The sequence below is a fragment of the Hetaerina americana genome, unplaced genomic scaffold (genome assembly GCF_022747635.1).
Source record: "Hetaerina americana unplaced genomic scaffold, ioHetAmer1.1.p SCAF_9, whole genome shotgun sequence".
In the NCBI taxonomy this organism is placed as follows: domain Eukaryota; kingdom Metazoa; phylum Arthropoda; class Insecta; order Odonata; family Calopterygidae; genus Hetaerina; species Hetaerina americana.
This window is the reverse complement of record NW_027287538.1, coordinates 3,845,544-3,865,428: the sequence shown is the minus strand read 5'-3', so window position 1 is coordinate 3,865,428 and position 19,885 is coordinate 3,845,544. Positions and strand designations below refer to the sequence as shown.

The 19,885-nt window shown below is 42.6% G+C and overlaps 1 protein-coding gene across 1 annotated transcript in view; it reads left to right on the top strand.

The window, feature by feature from the left end:
- Positions 1-8,323: 8,323 nt before the first annotated feature.
- Positions 8,324-19,885, top strand: part of LOC139698642 (peptidoglycan-recognition protein SC2-like) — a 37,754-nt gene continuing 26,192 nt past the window's right edge. The window contains exon 1 of the mRNA XM_071597497.1: positions 8,324-8,551. Coding sequence (XP_071453598.1) covers positions 8,332-8,551 — 220 coding nt within the window. The 5' untranslated portion in view covers positions 8,324-8,331. The remainder of the gene's footprint in view (positions 8,552-19,885) is intronic.

The window sequence follows — 19,885 nt, the reverse complement described above, 5'->3', positions numbered from 1 at the left end:
TTCCCAAGGACTACAGCCTTGAAGTGGTGAAAGGGCTTGCGCGTTCCGATTACCCATAGAGTTTTGCTGGCGGGAGTAATAACAATTGCTCCTGGTAGGCTCACCCATACCAGATAGATCAAAGGTTAGGAGCCAGGCGAAAGGTAGTCCACGCAGCGCCTGTTCCTCAGTGAGGCGGCTGCAATGGCGTCTGACCCCAGTGGGGCGGCCAGTAAGTGATGGTGTCACGTTAAAAACACTATTGAGGAAAGCAACGGGAAAGCACCTCAATTATCATACCAAAGATTTAAATGATGGACTACACAGAGATTTTGAGTCCTGGCAACTACGGGGCTCGGCCCAATCGGCCGTGTGTCGTGCCCGGCAGCGAGGGAGGCAAGGCTTCCGCGGTCGTCATCCCACGAAACCCATACAAGGGAAAACTAGCAGCAGCAGGCCAGAAGACGCAGGAGAAGAAGACCAAATTAGTTAGAAAGGGAACTTGGAAGTCTAGGATAATGGTGAGAACAGGGAAATTAGGAGAATATTAAATGAGAGATGGAAAGGGGAAAAATCGATATTTTAGGTCTATGCGAGGTGAGATGGAAGGGTAGCGGGTATTACTGGAGTGATAATTATAGAATAATATACAGTGGCGGGGACGAGAGCCAACGAGGGGTTGCCATAGTATTAAATAAAGAGGTAGGAAGAAGCATAGTCAACATAGAACAGGAAACAGATAGGATATTACTTGTAGAGATAAAAGCAGAACCGACGAACTTGGTTATTATTCAGGTACACATGCCACCGAGCAAACATACAGAGGAAGAGGTGGATAGGACATACGATCAATTAGAGGAAATAATTGGGTTTATTCCTTCTGGGAAACATTTGATAGTGATGGGGGATTGGAATGCGACGGTAGGCGAAGGAAGACATGGTGATGAGGTGGGGGACTACGGTTTAGGCACGAGGAATGACCGCGGGGAGAAAGCAGTTGAGTTCTGCAGGAAACAGGGGTTAGTCATCACCAACACTTGGTTTAGACACCACAAAAGACGCAGGTATACTTGGAAAATTAAGGTGACTCAGAAAGGCATCAGCTAGATTATATCCTGGTTAGACACAGGTTTAGGAACAGTGTGATTAATTCGCACAGCTTCCCGGGAGCGGATGCGGACTCAGACCACAATTTAGTTGTTATGAAATGTAGCGTCCGTTTCAAAAAGATAAGGCAGGGTCGGTGGGTTAGAAAATGGAATGTAGAAGCATTAAATGGTTTGAAAAGGAAGGAGTACCAACGGGCTGTAGAGGCAATCATGGAGGATGGTATAGAGATGGAAGAAAAATGGGAATGTATCAAGAAAGGTAAATCGGAAGCTGCAAAAGACAATATTGGAACCGTTAACGCTAAAAGGACTCGGAAACAATGGATCACGGATGAGATGATTACAAAGATGGATGAGAGGAAAAAATGGAAGAATGTACACACTGAGTTCGGCAAAATGAAGTACAAAGAGTTTAATAATGAATTGAGACGGGCAAAAAATAGGGCAAGGGAAGAATGGTGGAAGACGCAGTGTGAGGATATGGAAAGTTTGCAGAAGAAGGGTGAAATTGGTGCGCTGTACAGCAAAGTTAAATCTTTATCGGAAAGTAAGGAGGGAAGATCTGTGCTAACAGTTAGAGATAATTCGGGTAAGACAATTGGGAAATAGAAAAAACCCAAGAGAGATAGATGGAATATGTAGAAGAACTGTATGGTAAAGAACTTAGACCATGAAGAATAGACATCGCACGACAACATGACGTAAAGGAAGATAACTTATGTCGATGTGTACTCAACGATGATATAGAAAGGGTATTAAGGGAGATGAAACTAGATAAGGCCGTGGTGGTGGATAGCATTCCTGCGGAACTAATGAAATGTTTAGGAAAATGTGGGAGGAAGAGGCTATATGGGCTGATTCGTAGTATCTATGGGGAAGGAATCTGGCCGGAAGACTTTGTGAGATCAGTTTTAGTTCGTATAACGAAAAAGTTAAAGGCTACATCATGTGAGGACGACAGTTCAATAAGTTTGTTTTCCCATGCAGAAAAAGTTGTCCTTAGGATCATCAACAGCAGGATGGAGAGTAGGGCAAATGATTACTTAGGGGATGATCAGTTTGGGTTAAGAAAGGGGAGAGGTACGCGTGATGCCATTGCAGTAATGAGATTATTAATTTGGAGGAATATAGAATACAACAGGGATGTATTTGCCTGTTTCGTAGATTTCGAAAAAGCGTTTGATATAATGAATTGGTAAAATCTAATGAGTGTATTGCAGAAAGTAGTAGTAGATCGGAGGAATAGGAGGCTAATCCGTGACTTGTACATGTCTCAGACTGCTCGGGTGCGAGTGGGAAACGGAGAGTCCGGATGGTCAGTGTTAGGAAGAGGTGCAAGGCATTGTTGTCCGTTATCACCGGTGCTGTTCCACGTATACAGCTCAACGTAGCACCTGCATGGCATGATGAAAGAGGAATGGGAAGAACTGGAGGTAAGAATGAAAATCGGTGTAAAATTCATAAAATCAGTCACATTTGCGGATGACAAGCTTTAGCTTGACAGTTAGTCAGCAAACGTCGCCGAGTGCATTAGAAGGCCAGTGCGATAGGCTTAAGATGAGAATACATATAAACAAAACACAAGCACTTGAGTACATGTTGGGGGAAGAGAGAGGATTGTTGAGAGAAGTCAAAAGGAGACAGGATCCTTTTAATGGCGGTGCGATATCCAAGACTGTGATAGAGGGGAGAATGTTAAGCAAACGAGGAAGGGGGAGGAATAGGTTAGGGATGTTGGACGGAATGAAGTATGCGGAGGTGAAGAGGGACCTACTGTTGTGCCAGATACCAGGTGGTGTTTTTTGTTTGGATCAATATATTTTTGTGCAGTTGTTTTTATCCAAAACCTAACCCAACCGGTGGAATATCAATAATAGTAATAATGATGACAATTACTAACACCCAAGGAAATCGAACCCGCTTGGTTGGCAGTTATCCTTATGTTCACAGAAGAAGATTGTGGTGGATATAAATGTAAATAACACTTCGTTCAAGATACATTTTACATCTACACGTATGGTACTACTGAATATTGACGTTTTAGAAATTCTCGGAATAATTCAGACAACCCTAATCTTTAATCTTTTTTTGTGCATCGCCTTTTAAGTTGCATTAATCCGATCGAAAGTTAAACTTAAGAGGTTCTTCATCGCTGGAATATATCTTAAGGCCGTTAATATTGAAACGGATTTGATTTGAAGAATAGATGACAAAATATAAATTACCAAGTTCAAATGGCATGCCCCTCCGAATGCACTTCAACCTCTTGACGTGGTGGAAGGGTTTGTGCGATATTCGGATCCTTGAGCTCTAACTTAGACACCGTAGTGCATATATTTGTAGTTAACATGATATACATGATTTAAAGTACTTCACCAAACTCTATTGTAACTAAAAGTTAGGAAGAACTCAACTTCTGATGTCACAAGCCTAGTGTGTCATCATATCCTGCCACACACCCCAGCGGTGGCCTCTAGATGTGGGCAGATTTTGCCTCGTATATTGAAAAATGAATTCGAAAAAACCGAACTAAAACTCTTTAAAAGTGTTCTACCCAAGGAAATGATTCAAGACCATCGGATTTCGGAGCAGCAATTAACAGCAAAAAATAAGCTTGGCTATTCCGGGTTAACTTATCCCCACAGCTTCCATTCGTGTTATTTCATTCCGCTTAATTTAATTCGCATTAATTAATTTAGCTTAATTTAATTCATATAATAGGCCTTGTCATCTAAGCGTGGAAAGTGTAAGGTGGATGTATTTTTTACGTAATAATATAAATAATTCTTGGTAAAATTATTGCTTTAATTAATTAAAGTAAGTAATTCTGAAAGACTGCTATGGTAGCAAACATTAATGTATGTGATACGATCATTATTACAATAGGGTTTTACATGCAACATAATTTGATCCTTACGAGCTAATTGAAACTAATTGAATTTCTCGTAAAATTCTTCTTGCAGATCAAAGGTTGTGCCATGAGCAGCAGATTCAGCTCTTCCTTTGCAAACCTTTTTCTTTGTCTCGCAGAGAAAAAATTCCTGATAAAACAACCCCTGAAAACTCTGGTGTGGCTCAGATATATCGACGATATTTTCCTTCTCTATCACATGGTACTGATTCCCTAAAATCTTTCATTTCCGACCTCAATGCTTCGTCCTTTATTTCCTTCAATTCTACGGTTTATTCCTCCCAAATCACATTCCTGAAAGTAAGTGTATCATCAATATACCGAAAATTTCACACTTCGCTGTGCACATGAAACCGACCAGCAAACGACAATGCTTACATGATAACAGTTGCCACCTAATCACACCAAACGCTCCATTCCTTATTCCCGGTTCATAAGAGGACCCCGTAATTGCGGGGTCCTCTTAGACTCGGCAATCAAGAGGATCCGCAATGACCCCGACTCCCTTGATGAATTCCTGTCAAATCTACTCATGCACTATTCCCTCCTCAATCGAGGTTATCCCGAATCCCTCCTAAACAAAAGGACCCGATCCGAAGACATGTTTACACTCCCAAAACCTTCCTCCACCGCGTAACCCACCCTCTTTCAATTTGTACCACATACTTTCCGGACGTAGAATCTCTGCGATTAATCCTAAAAGACCTCTACCCTGTCTTCAAAAACCATAATGCCACCACCAACTTTTTCCCATATGTCCCTCTGTTACTTTCAAACGCCCCGCCAACTTATCAGATCTTCTCAAATCAACCAATTCACTCCCTCAATCCCCGCCCCATCCTAAAACCACTCCCATGCCCTGAAATAAACATAGATGCAAAACATGTCTTATTTTCAAAATGAACCTCATCCCTCTCTCACCCACTTTTTAACTCTCTCTCGCCTATTCCGTACTCTTCATGTACTCCAAGCAATGTAGTTTAACTTCTGATGTGCCAACTTTGCCCTGCCTTTTATATTGGACAGTGTACCACACCCCTCAATATTAGAATCAATAACCACCGGGCCTCCATGCAAGAATTCTTCCCTAAATGGTATGCTCCCAATCCCCAAACACGCCTCCAAACACAACACTCACTTTGATAAATGCCATAGCGTCTCCATCTTAGCATCCCTCCGACCCTCTGTCCCTCCACTGAAACTCAAAACAATAGAGCAGGCCTTCATCTGGATCCTACATTACTGGAATTCCCCAGGTATTAATATTAGACATTAGAGTAGGATGTTGTGTTTTTCTAGGGGTCACAAATTATTTAATTAGTAATTATGTCCATCCAAAAACCTACCTTAACCGGTAGATTACCTAATAATAATATATAATATATTATTATTATTATTATTATGATTATTATTTAATCAATTATGTTGCAATTAGGCGATTTTCCTGGTGGCAACGGTCAAGTTAGGTCAAATATAAGTGGGTCGCGCTAGTCCAGGGGGTAGAGCGTAGGACTACTGACCGGAAGGCCAGGGCTCAATTCCCGGGTAAGGCATGCTGGGCACCTGCAGCTCAGCCCAAGCTAAATGATTTTTCGGGTAACAGATCTTTCCGGGAAACCATAACAGGCACAGGGAAAGGAACTGGCCCCGCCCCGGTAGCTTCCGTCTCTGCAACAACACCCCCTCCCAACAGAAATACTTGGACCAGCTACATGACTCTCTCAGAAAATGTGGTTACTCTGAAAAACTACTGAACATAAAATTCTCAAACCGTCAACCCAATTCCCTGTATATATATATATATATATATATATATATATATATATATATACAGGGAATTGGGTTGACGGTTTGAGAATTTTATGTTTATATATATATATATTTTATTATATATATATATATTTTATTATATATATATATATATTAGATTGATATATTAGACTATATATATATATATATATATATAATGGGCTGACACAATATAACACAAATAGAAAAGAATAGACACATTTAAAAGAACACACACGGTGAATTGTTCGAGCTTTCGGCCCTCTCAGAGGCCTTCTTCAAGAGAGACTGAAAATATGCTATTGCAGAGGAGAGGGGAAAGAGCTATGGGCGTGGAGGGGAGGTGTGGAGGGAATGCTGGGAGGGAAATTAAATATGGCGGTTTAGGGTGGTAATTTTAAAGGAACGGAAGGATAGTATGTAGGCGGATTCACGAGTTCTCACCTCTATGTTGGTGGCTGAATCAGGTAGGGATTCTAGGATGCTTAGAGCAAAACACTGGTCGAATGAAAGGTTGTGGGAATTGGCGTGTGAAGGGATAGGAAGAGAAGAGAGTGAGGCAGAATTGCAGGAGTACCGGTGATTATTCATTCGGATGGATAAGGGGGTAATGCATTCACCTATGTAAAAGGAAGTGCAATGCTTGCATGATAAAAGGTAAATAATATTTTTTGAGAGGCAATTAGCGTGGGAACGAGGTGAGGGGGCAATGAGGGGATGTAGGGAGAGGGTAGTAGGCATAATAAGAGGACAGGTTTTACATCGGGGGCGGTTGCAAGTAGGGGAAATATTGGGAAATTTGTCACGGGGGGTCGCCAAAGGGTTGGTGGATCTCAGAAGGTTTTTGAGATTGGCGGGTCGTCTGTATGCGATATATGGGCATTGGGGTAGTAAGGATGAGGTCGCATCATTGTCATGTAAAATTGGGAACAGTTCTTTAAGGAGGGTTTTCAGTCTGTGTGATCCGGGGTAATAGGTGGCGCAAAGAGTCCTACGTCAGATGTGGGCTTGCTATTGTGTGGTGTGTGTGGTAGGGTGGAACGGTGGATATTATTTTGTAGTAACTTTTCTGGGTAACCGCATTTGAGGAATGCAAGGTGTAGATTGTCAAGGTATTTGTTGAGAGTGGCTGTGGTGTTGCAAATTCGGTGTCCGCGGATAGAAAGAGAGTTAGGAATCGAGCGTTTCGTGTGTTGAGGATGACAGCTTGTGTGGTGTAGGTATTGCTGATGGTTAGTGGCTTTGATGTGCACTGAAGTAGTGAATTTGTTGTTTTGAAGTGAGATGTCTGTGTCAAGAAAGGTGATGGTGGAGTCTGAAATGGAAGAGGTGAATTTAACAGTGAAAGATGAATTTAAGGCGGATAAGAAATTGTTGAGAGAATCAGAGCCATGTGTCCAGAGAATAAAAATATCGTCTATGTAGCGGACCCAGAAAAGAGGTTGAAAGGGTTGCTATATATATATATACATATATATATACATATATATACATATATATATATATATATATATATATATATATATATATATATATATATATATATATATATATATAGTCTCACTAGAGACAGTGTGAACTATAACCTTCCTGTAGGAGAAGGGCTTGTGAGTTCTGATGGACCCTTAAATATTGGATGCAATGAATTTTGCTCTTGGTGGGGTCACCCACGGTCTAAGGCTAGGAGCCAGACGGAAGGTATTCCGCGCAGCGGCTGTTCCTCACTGAGGCGGCTGCAAAGGTGTCTGACCTTAGTGGGACGGTCATGGTATCACGATACAAATAATAATGAGCAAGACAGCGGGACACCATCTCAATTATTAACCTATGAACGAGGAGAAAAATTGCGTAAGGCGAATTAACTGTCACAAGGTGGTGTGAATTAATGGCGGGGACGTCGACTAAGACTGCTAATAAGCCACTCGTTAAAACTTCACTATGGATCGTATTTTCGCGCGGAGCGGAATCAATGGTCTTTGAAGCAGGATGTTGGACGTAGATTGGAGAATTTTGAAATGTCAGTGTGGAGGAGCATGATATTAATGTTTAACATGATATTTAATTATATGATTAAAAGGGAGGGAAATTAAACAAACTAAGGCATTGTTCGTTCGCAGGTTTCCGCGGCGATGAGTAGGTGATTTCCACATTTTTCGGGCTGCGTCCGCGTATGTCGTTCATCCTTGACCTGAGGACGCCAGCAGGATAGCTGGCGAAACTGTTGTGCATTTAAACGACATACGCGGACGCAGCCCGAAAAATGTGGAAATCACAAAACTAAGGCATTACTGTATCGTCGGATGTCGAGTTTTGCCCTCTCAGACGGTGCTAAGGGACGTGGCGATGATGAGACAGTCTCCATCCTCAGCCTATCTTGAACAGCGGTTAGGCATGCAGTCATTCAGTGCATGCGGGCCGCGCCCCCGTCCTCCCAAGGACGCCCCGCCGTCCGGCCGGCCGACCTAGCGGCGGAAGGACCCCCCCCCTCTTCCTCTCCCGTCCTCCTCCCTCTCGCCCTCAGTCCGCGACAGTCGACCAGGCGGGATGTCGACGCACGCCGTGTTGGCCGTCCGCCGTCCGCCCCTGGACGAGGCCCTCTCCTCCGGAACGGGCCTCCCCAACTCAAGTGCCGTGCACGTGGGGGACATCAGTGTGGATGGTTCTACCGACGTGGTCTTCGACAACGTCACGGAGTTCCATGGGCCTGTGACCGTGCAGCAGGTGCGCGCGGGTGGCGCCCTCCCGGCAAAGAGCGACGCCGGAGGTAAGCGGGTTTTCCGCCCTCGTGAGATGGCCAATCAGAGGATTCGAATCGGCGTCCTGGACAAGGCGACTGTCGTTATCCGTCGTGCCCTCCACGGCAAACGCCGTTGTAATTGGCAACTAGCGGCGCCCCTACACTTTTTTTTGGAGTGCCGTCCATAAATGACGCCAGGCAAATTGTTTGACCGTTATCGAAACGTCTTCAGGCTATCGTAAATCTTAGTCACGCCTAAGCGGACGAAGTATGCCTTGCAGGAAGTCGGGGAGATGTGCGAACTTTCGATGTCCGACTCCCGCGGTCCTTTCGACGCAAATCCCGACAAACAAGAACGCTCCCCCGATTCTCGGCGACCCAATGACTTCCCACAGAAAGGATAGTGCATACACTCCTCCCAAAATGGCATTGCTCGCCACTACGAAACTCCGTCGCGAAGGCATTGCCGGAAATTCTCCGCTGCGACCAGACTCAGCTAAAGGCATCACGGCGTGAATGCTTTGGCGTGGATTCCTGAATGTTAGACGCGTAATGAGAAGGCAGCTTGAGTTTGGACACCCCACGCAGTAGTACTGCCATCTATGTATGTAGACAGGAATAAACAGATGATGTCCGAATGTAAATATTTTGATATTTGAGATTAGCTAGTGGAAATATTTGCGTGTAATAGCAAAACCATGCAATGGTTTTTGCGTAATCCCGAGTTAACTTCACAATTCATTCGGCAGTCTTTTATTAAAGGTTTCTATTTTTTTATTTTAATTTGGCAACTTGGGCGAGTTTTTGTATTAGTCTCGTATTCATTTTCTCTTATCGGAATATATTTGACTCTTTTTAGATTATCCGTTATTTTTATTTTGCTTTAATTATTAGGTCAGATAGTAATGCATTTAAAAATTATTTGAAATTTTTTATTTTATTTATATGATATTTTATTTATATGTTATTTTATTCCAAGGTAATTTTTCGGTCATTAATCCTTGTCAGTAATTGTTTTAAGATATGATTTGTGTCGTGTGTAGTTCATTTATGTTTATGCGCAATTTTCTTGCTTAATGTTTCATATTTTTAAGTTAAACTTAGGATAAATTCAATATATAACCTAAAATTAGTCTATGTCGGCGCCCTTTCACTTTTGTTTTTTTTTACTTTGTGGGCTTGATTAGTGAAACGGTGACTCCTCTTGCAAAGGTATGGCTTATGATTGCACAGTTGGAGTTATGCCGACAGCTATATTTTTACTGAGGGCATTACTCAATGCTTCTTCCGTTGTCCAAACACAACAATAGGCTTGAAGATTATTTTCCGTAATGTTTATGTGCCAAAATAAGATTTCTCAAGCACGCAAATGAGGCATGGATACAAACACGATGTCCTTACTCATGAAATGAAGCTCGAAACAAAGAAATATATTCTTTGCTCTACATATTAAATATCTGTAACCAATAACTTGATAAATTAATTACAAGAATTAAACTACATTCATGCGGAAGGCGCCAAATTTCCCTTGCCTAAGGAAAGATCCGCCTTTCTCCGCCTCGCGTTAATAAAGCCCTTCGTTTTTTCAACTAGTAAAACTGTACTCTCTCGTTGACACAATAACCAAAGTTATTGTGTCCAACATATATGTACATAATATACTCCCGCCATGGCGATTACTCTCCTGCTAGTCGTCTCACTTCTGGCACTTGGAATTATGGGGTTGCAATATGGCGTATTGAGGATACACTTCTCGCGTCCTAAATCCGGGGGTCGAAATGTATGAATTGTCCCTCCCTCTCGTTGCCTGACGAGTTTGGACACCTCTCAAAGATGGCGTCCTCCCTAAATTGAACGATTAAAGGCGCCTAAATGACGAGTATGGACGCAGCTAAACTACTGCACTCGTATTAGGACTTTTTGGTCACTTTTTGCGATGGCGGTTACCAAGCAACGGGATTAGAGGCGATGAATCATGGAGCACGCCGTATCAGTAAGAAGGGCATCATCATCTGTTTTCGAAATATGCTTGTCTCCGGCGGCCTCAAGTGCGAGCCCCGAACAGGCGGATCGCCTCGGCCAGAAGGGGCTGCACCGAGAATGGGGAAGAGGTCAAGGACAGCGACGCCACTCCTCTCCCAAGGCATGCCGAGTCTACATACGATATGCTCCTCTCGCCGAAATTGCAGAGGAATCTCAATGCGAATCCGGATAGGTCCTTTATAAACAATGGAATGGACGACGATTGCCGGAGGACTTTTTGATGAAACATCGCTCCTAGCACCGACTACAATCATCCCACTCAAGTAAATTTAATCTGGAAATTCTACACGACGAAAGTATGGGCAAAAGACTTGATATTTTAGAGCAACTTGAAAATCTAACATTAAATTAGAATAATCTTTTAAAAGACAATATTTTTGCAAACCACTCTCTTCTCCTCAGAATCCGGTTTCCACAGCAAACAGTTAAACTCCCTCTCTCCCACTGACTTCACCCTTTGCGTATTTTCCCGTCCAACCACCCTCCCTCCACTCTCAATATGAGTCGAATCCTTATAATGCCCTCCTTAGAATAACTTATACCGCATCCATCCCTAAAACCTGCCTCTATCCCTTTCCCTTATCCCTTCTTAATTCTTCCCTCCTCCCTACCTGCCACCATCCGCTCAATAATGACCACAGGTGCTTATCTTATCCCCCCCTCTCCGTTTCTTTAGTTTCCCTGTTTCTTCGGGTGTCCCATTTTTACCCTCTTTGTCCCCGCCTACCTTACTCCTCAATCTTTCCTTCTCCCTCTTCCTCAAACGGGTATATATGATGTATCGCATGTTGAATCTTGTCTTATACCTGTAGATGGTTCGATGAACTGAAACGCGTTGTACGTTACAAATAAACGTCTGTGGAAGAGTGCAAATTTGTTTTTCTCACAACAGAGGAGACGTCTGTGGAAGACCAAACCTTTTTAAGCGCATGCTTTGACTGCAAAGGACTGGAAAAATAGTAAGCTGAAACCTTTCGAAAACCATCATAATTTGCCACTCTATATTCATTTGATTCAGAGGATTCAACAGGGAAAAAATGTCGCGAAAATATTTTTAAATGATTAAAGCCACATACGCATCATTGGTTCATTTAATTTGATTTCATTTCCAATATTAATGCAAATCCTCCTGCGAAATGCAGTATGCACTTGCTTCTATACTTGAGAATGCAAAGGACTCCCGAATCCTCGTCTCCGCCCTCTCCCTATCGATCCGCATCGCCATCACTTTCAGGTAGACGCATTTTGAACACATCAGGCCTCACTTGTGACTTCATTGAGTGTCCATTAAAGACCGCACAAACTGAGTATCTTCAATTATGTAATGATATCTTAATTACGTAAAATGTCCTCATCATTCCTTATCCCTAGTGGGATTTGCCTGATGCGTGAACATTTCCAGGTCATTCCATCAAAATGCGGCGCTTCGCTCAACAACATGCCTCTTGACTTGCGACCAGGCAGAGAGAGTAGATATAACTATCAATAAAAGTTGGGACGACAGTCTTATGGAACGGCATTCCCTTCATCAGAAGCCCTCCTGTCTGATTACAGATTGGATTACTCTTGCATAAATTGGAAAGATCTCTCTTTAGCAGTGATGATGTTGAAATGTATTATTACCCCCATCGCACTACAGTAGGAGAGATCATGTCAATAATATTAGAAAGATGAAGGGTACTGGAACAGACAGATTTAAGTTGTCATTTTTTCCACGAACGAAATGAGGGATCAGGAAAACATTGTTTGCACGACCGCGGTAGGGGTAAAAATATTCGGGTGAAAATCAGACAGGTGTGTATTCACCTCCTGCCACACACCCTAGTGGTGGCTCGCAGGGCACTAAAAATACAAAAAACTTCGCTTAGACTATTTCACCAATCTTCCATGATCGCAGATGACGGTATTCCATTTCTGACGAGCCATTTTGTAATGGCATCCTTATGACAGCAGGTTCATTGAGCGAAGAAGCAAATAATTACGTTAAGAAATCAGTGAAGACTTGAAGGCGCGGTGAGGTGCGTGTGTCGAAGGCCGCGATGGGAGGTGAACGGGCGGGGACGTTGCCTTGAAGGGGGAGGGGGCAAGTAGGCTCTTTAAACGGCATGATGGCGGGTAGAAGTAACGAAGCAATGAAGAAGGGTATCCTGAACAGTAAGCAAAAGAAATTCAATGAAATAGGTGGCATTTAATAATTGTTAGGGACCGCCAAGAACCTACGTAACATTCGATATTGATTCAACAAAACTCTATTTATATCGAAGAGTCGGCATCATCACCTGACGATGTCGACTATTCGACGAAACCGGTCGTTTTTAAAGTAAAAATCAGTGGAACTTACAAAGTTGTTATAATAATTCACTTCTAATCATGAAGTTCCATCAAGTTGAGCGGAAAACCATAGAATTCTCAACTTCTTAATTTTCCATGTGATCCTCACGATTATCGCGATGGTGGAAATCGATGGCATTTCACGACCACGCCAACGCATGCAGTGAGTTGATGTTTTCATTTGGATGAATCCAGCTTTCTAAATTAGCGGGGATTGATTCCTCAAAGCGGACGGAGGAATGGCATCATTGTTTCCGCGGCCGGAATTTCGCGTTTCTACAGCCAATTGCAACTACTGCGAAATCAGAGCAAATTAAAAGCGATATTTTTTATAGGTGAAATTTGAAAATGAAAACTACCCTCTGCCATTCATGGGACGTGACCCTGAATCGGTCCCTCCGTTCAATATGCCCAGCGCTCTGCCCACGGGACTTAGCATATGCATCGCTTTCCGCTCGAATCCAGGGCATTAATTGTCGGTACATTTTGAGGAACAAGTTTACTCCCACATGGTTTGTATTATAAGTACCGGGAAAGTTTCGGAAAAAATATTAATTTCAGATATTGCTACAATCTCCCTCAAAAACCTTCAATGAGTACATCCCTTGAGCGTCGACGCACACTTTTGCCAGAGCGGCATTTCCACGACACGAAGGCTCCCTGATTGGTGGAAGGTCCTTAAGGGTACCACGCGTGCAAGCTTCTTTGACGTCACTTAGGGTCCCATGGTGGTGTCCTTTGAGGGAGGGTGTACATATTTCCCTTTTGGGAATAGTCTTCTGGTGCCGAGTGGGGACTGTAATTGGGTTGGGGAATCGTTGCGATGCCATATGCAGAAGGTCCCTGCAGGCAGACAGACACTCGGCTCTGCTCTCTTGGTCCTCCGTCCAAAGGCCTTCGGGAGGACGAGTTTAACGCAGACGCCCAATATTCAGTGATATAATGGTGTGTGCGCTGTCACTGTCTCGTCAATGCTAATGTGTGATCTGCGATCAAGTGCAGACTTAATCGGCAGTCTGAATTCCGCACTTCACCCAATGCACGTCAGGAAAAAAATGTTACCGTTACTTTTTATACAAATCCTGCATGCTTTTGAATTTATACGCTTCGGGAACGAGTGGAAAGTCGGCGATAATCCCGGCACCGAAGCACCTTTGCCACTCACCCTCCCTTTCGCCAGGACACCTCTCGCAACCCGCACCGTAAATCACGCATCAACTCCCTCCCGACCACTTGCCATGCATTCCACGTTTATTGTCGACCATCCTTTCCCCGACAGAGTAATGAAGGTGTGCTTTTGGGTCAGCGACAATTTAACTAGGTCTGGAAACATCGCAATTTCGTCTTTAATGCAATTAGCGTAACGCCGCAGCGAGGACGTCTCTTCGCATATGTTATATTCATAAAATATGAGACCAGAAATTTGGAGATTTGTTGCTCAATAATTAATTACCTATAAATGAAAAAGAAACACTTTGTTCCAATCCACCACTTTATTACAGGTACGACTAGTTTCGAAGCTACGGCGTCATCCTCAGGTACAAAGTTGAAAGTCACAATCATTGTATATATACCCTCTTCTGGAAAGAGTGGGGGAGTTGTGGGAAGAGGGGGCGGGGAGGGGAGTACGGGGGTAGGTACGAAATAATGTGGGAGAGGGTAGGAAACACCAGGACAAGCGTTAGTGAGTGGGGGGGATTGGAAGGTGGGTTAAGAGAGGGGAGGCCACCTTCCAATCCCCCCCACTCACTAACGCTTGTCCTGGTGTTTCCTACCCTCTCCCACATTATTTCGTACCTACCCCCGTACTCCCCTCCCCGCCCCCTCTTCCCACAACTCCCCCACTCTTTCCAGAAGAGGGTATATATACAATGATTGTGACTTTCAACTTTGTACCTGAGGATGACGCCGTAGCGTCGAAACTAGTCGTACCTGTAATAAAGTGGTGGATTGGAACAAAGTGTTTCTTTTTCATTTATTAAAATGAACTTCCACAAAGTTGAGGCTGAAACTATTGAATTAATTACCTATATTGGTTTTGCGTAAAATCAGGTTTGCAGATGACAAATCTCTAGGTCGTTCTTCAGGCAAGGAGTTGCAAGCATTGCTGAGTGAATTGGAAATTCAGTGCGGTAGATAGATAGGATGAAAATCAATATGAATAAAAATCAAAGGTTATGGAATTTTCCAGAAAAGAAAGGTTAAGCTAAACGTTCAAGTAAGAGAACAGAAACTAAATCAGCTGGCTTTCGGTCCACTCACAGGACAGCTACCGCCCTCCTTAAAATAACAGATGACATCCGACTATCCATGGATCGCAAAGAGGTGACAATAATGACTCTCCTAGACTTTACCAAAGCCTTCGACTCCATTGACAAAGATATTCTCTTAGCAAAACTTCAAAACCTGAATTTTTCTTCCTTGTCTTTACAATGGGTTCGCTAATGCCTAAGTAACCGATTTCAAAGAGCCGTCACACCTAAATCATCCTCTAACTGGCTTCAAATACACAGGGGTGTCCCACAAGGATTCATCCTTGGGCCCTTGCTTTTTTCCATGCACATAAATGATATTAGTAAAGGTATTTCTTTTTACAATCATCACCTTGATTTGACACGGTGATTTACAAATATATCATCATTCCCACCTTCATGACCTAACTAGAATTATTAACGAAATTAATTCAGATATTGCTGCTTTGTCGCTATGGAGTATTAAAAATATACCAATATCATTGCAAGGATCTATCATACCAAAACTAAAGACAGTAAATAACTTAGGCGTAACCATTACTGAAACGTTATCTTGGACTGATCATGCAATTGCTATCTGTAGAAAAATAAACTCATCCCTGCATTCACTGAAAAGACTGAAGTACATTGCTCTTCCCTCCATAAAGATGCTTCTTGTGTCCTCTCTTCTCATACCCCACTTTGATTACGGTGATGTAGCATACTAAGACCTTTCAGGCGAACTGAAAATCAAACTCAGAGGACCCATAATTCCTGTGAGCGATTCATATGTGATCTTAGAAAATACGATCATATTTCTGACTCATTTACGAGAAACTCCTGATTAAAGCTAGAAGGCCGCAGGCATTTACACATTCTTTCACTTTTCTACGGAATACTTTCAAACCACACACCTAAATATCAATACAAAAATTTCCTTGCCATCAGTTCAACCCTCAACGGGAACACTAGGGGTAATAATAAACTTCTTGCCCCGCACCATCGTACGGGAATCCATCACAACTCTTTTAATGTTACATCATGCCGTCTGTGGAACTCTCTCCCAGATGACATAAAAAATTCGTCATCAGCAACAACATTTAGGAGAGCACTTCACAAGTTCATTTTCCTCAGGTACTTAACTTAACCAGTACACCCTCCCTCATTCCACTCAGCTGTTATACAGATCACTGTGTCTACTTTTTTTTGTTTTGTCATCTCAAGTTGTAGGATTTTTCATCATTATTTTTAGTCAATGTTATGTTTCTCATTAATACTCAGCTGTTGTTAATGTTATAAATGTCCTCATTACAAATTCAATAACATAAAAATATGTATAATGTGTGAAAAATAGTCATTACGATGTATATGTATCTTTCCTCTAATTCATTGGGGTTTTCGCAGGTTTTTCACACCCCCCTTCTCTTCGTGGGTGTTTTTTCTGCGTGGGTTTTTACTAGTTGAGCAATGCCGCACTCTCCCTAGCTTTTCCCACAAACCTCACTCTTTGCTTAGGCTTTCCTTATTTTATTGTTCTCTATCTTCTCTGTCATTTAATTTGAGTATGTGTGTAAGAGTATAATTAATTTATATACGTACATGTATGTATATAAGGATGCATAAGAAGCAGGTTGAACAGTTTACGTATCTCGGAAGAGTTTTGGACCCAAATGGTCAAAGTAGTATGGACGGAAGGAGAAAAATGCACAAGGCAAGTAGAGTATCACAAAGAGGAGGAGGGAGTTGATGACAGTGACGTGGAGTAAGGATTTTTAGAAAAGATTAGTAAAAACTTTGATACGGAGCATAGTTATGTGCAGTGCGGAAACATGGCCGTTGAAGCAGGACGCTAGAAGTAGATTGGAGGCTTTTGAAACGTGCGTGTGGAGAAGGATGGAGAAGGTGAAATGGACCGAAAGGAAAGCAAACGAGGAAGCACTAGGTATGGTGTGGGAGGAGAGGGGTTTGTTGGGAGAAATCCTATGGAGGCAAGAAAAATGGATGAAAGGCGTATCGATCGGCAGTGGGATGTTGAAGACCGTGATAGAGGGGAGAATATTGGGAAAACGAGGAAAGAGCAGGATTAGGGGATGGGGATGTCAGACGGGATGAAGGGAGAAAGGAAGAGCATACACAGAGATTAAGATGGGCTTTTTATAGAGAAAGACGTTTGGTTGTGTATTGTTAGGAGAGACAAGAGTATTATGAGGTAGTTATGTCCATCCGAAACCAACCTAAATCGGTAGATTACCTAACAATAACTTGATTTTGCAGCAATGGCCACCGACATTAAGTACGGTATAAGAGTGTAATAAGGCTTGAGTATAATAACGCATCATGAAGCAGAGAGAAGGTCGCTAAGGTATAGTTTTCCAAATAAATACAAATCCAATTTTAAACATACCGTAAGATATAATAATGCATTTTTTTAGACGTTTGAAACAACGCCCTAAACAAAAATTTTCATACCATTCAATAAATTTACATATTTTCACTTACATCGAAATAGCAAAGAATACTGCATTTTAAACAATTCGTCCTCCAAATAGATGCTCCGGAAACACGGGCTCCACAAATAATTGCGAATGACATTCTCCCGTGTAACACAATCACACCACGGTAATTATATGAACTGGAATTAACCCTGGCGGAATGTTACTTTTTGACGCTGTTTCGTTAGCCATTTGCCTCAGCCCGCCGCGAACGTTTTCCTGTGAAGTGCTCCTCGGAAGACAAACAAGCAAGCGAGCGTGTACCATGTATGTAGTAGTCTCCCCTTCCCCTGGCCGCAGCACTCTCCGACGACGTCATGGTCTCCCGAGCGCATATGCTCGCATCATGGGAGTTTCCCAAGGTCGCGGGTGGGCTTCCAGGAAATCCCGCGCGCGCGCGCCATCATGTGCTGCGACACCCATCCCTTCTTTCCCTCGTGTCCCCGAGTTTCTGAAGATTTCACCATCAGCTCTCTCTAGATCATCTCCAAAGAAGAGTTACACTGAACCTTATGATGATTTCCCAATGAAGTTTTCCTACGCTTCGATCGATTAAAAAGTAGTATCGTGTCTAGCTCATTTATATTTATGCGTACTTTTCTTGCTAAATATTTAATATTTTGAGTTTAGCCACCATTTTCGGCATTATTAATTTTTGTTGCTTTTATTGATTTGTACGCTTACGTAGCGAAACAATGACTTCTTCTGCAAGTGTTTCGTTTATGATTACCCAGATGGATTCATGCAGACAGCTATATTTTTGCTGAGGGCATTACTCAATGCTTCTTACATTATCCAAAATACAACATTGCGCTTGAAGATTATTTTCCGTAATGTTTATGTTCCAAAATAAGATTTCTCAAGCACGCAAGTGAGGCATGGATACAAACACGATTACATGGATACAAACACGATGTTCTTACTCATGAAATGAAGCTCGAAACAAAGAAATATATTCTTTCCTCTACATATCAAATATCTGTAACCAATAACTTGATAAATTAATTACAAGAATTAAACTACATTCATGCGGAAGGCGCCAAATTTCCCTTGCCTAAGGAAAGATCCGCCTTTCTCCGCCTCGCGTTAATAAAGCCCTTCGTTTTTTGAACTAGTAAAAGTGTATTCTCTCGTAGACACAGTAACCAATGTTATTGTGTTCAACATATGTCTCGCTTCTCGCACTTGGAATTATGGGTTTGCAATATGACGCATTTAGGATACACTTCTCGCGTCCTAAATCCGGGGGTCGAAATGAATGCATGAATTGCCCCTCCCCCTCGCCGACTAACGAGTTTGGACACCCCTCAAGATGGCGTCCTCCCTAAATCGAACGATTAAAGGCGCCTAAATGACGAGTCTGGATTGAGCCTAATATAGTATGTCAAGCGATCGTTGTGACCGCTCCTCAGTATAAAGTCAAAGCAGTCACTGTTGATCGTTGGCTGTCAGAGGACCAATTGTGGTGAGCCTTCTCTTTTGAAACTCTCCCGCCAAACACTTGCAACTTCCTGGAGACGGTGAGCCAAATTTCATGCATAGCACGCCATCGCGATGGAACAAAAATTACAAATTAATCTTCAACCAGCAGAAATAATAAGTAATTATAATACGTAGCAAAATTAATAGGACTAATTAAAATTTAATTAATGACGAATCGATTTAAATTTTGCGCACACGAAGTGATTAAGTCTGCCTAATTATTTTGGCGGTAGTCTTACCTTTAAGGCAGGTACTTTTTGGCTGGGCACGTGAGCGAACCAATGCTATACGTATTTCTAATCCTTACTTGACCCTACTCAACAGAGCCCTTCTTCAACTCCGCATTCCCTCTTCCGAATCCCTTCATCCTGACCAACATGCACAACCTACCTTTCTCCCTGACTCTGCCACAGTCCTCAGCACTCCATTACCCAGCCTCTGCATCCAATTGGACTGTCTCCTTCGGAATCAGCCTAACAGCAGCCCTCTCTCTTCCCCCCCCCCCACACACACACAACCGGCACACTGCCATGCGCTGTTGCGCCGTCCGGCAATTCACAACCGAGTTCAGGTGAAAGTTTAAGGGACGCCTTTTGCTAGGAATGCCATTATGGGTACATTTTTGTAATTTGTTACTGTCTCAAACAATGGAGGGACCTAAATTCAATTATCAACTCCGCACATCCTAAAATTAGCGGTTTATTTCTCAACCGAATGAGTTATGCTACACATCCTAGGGGAAAATGTGAAATCTACTGTACAAACCTTTCAACAAAAGCTGC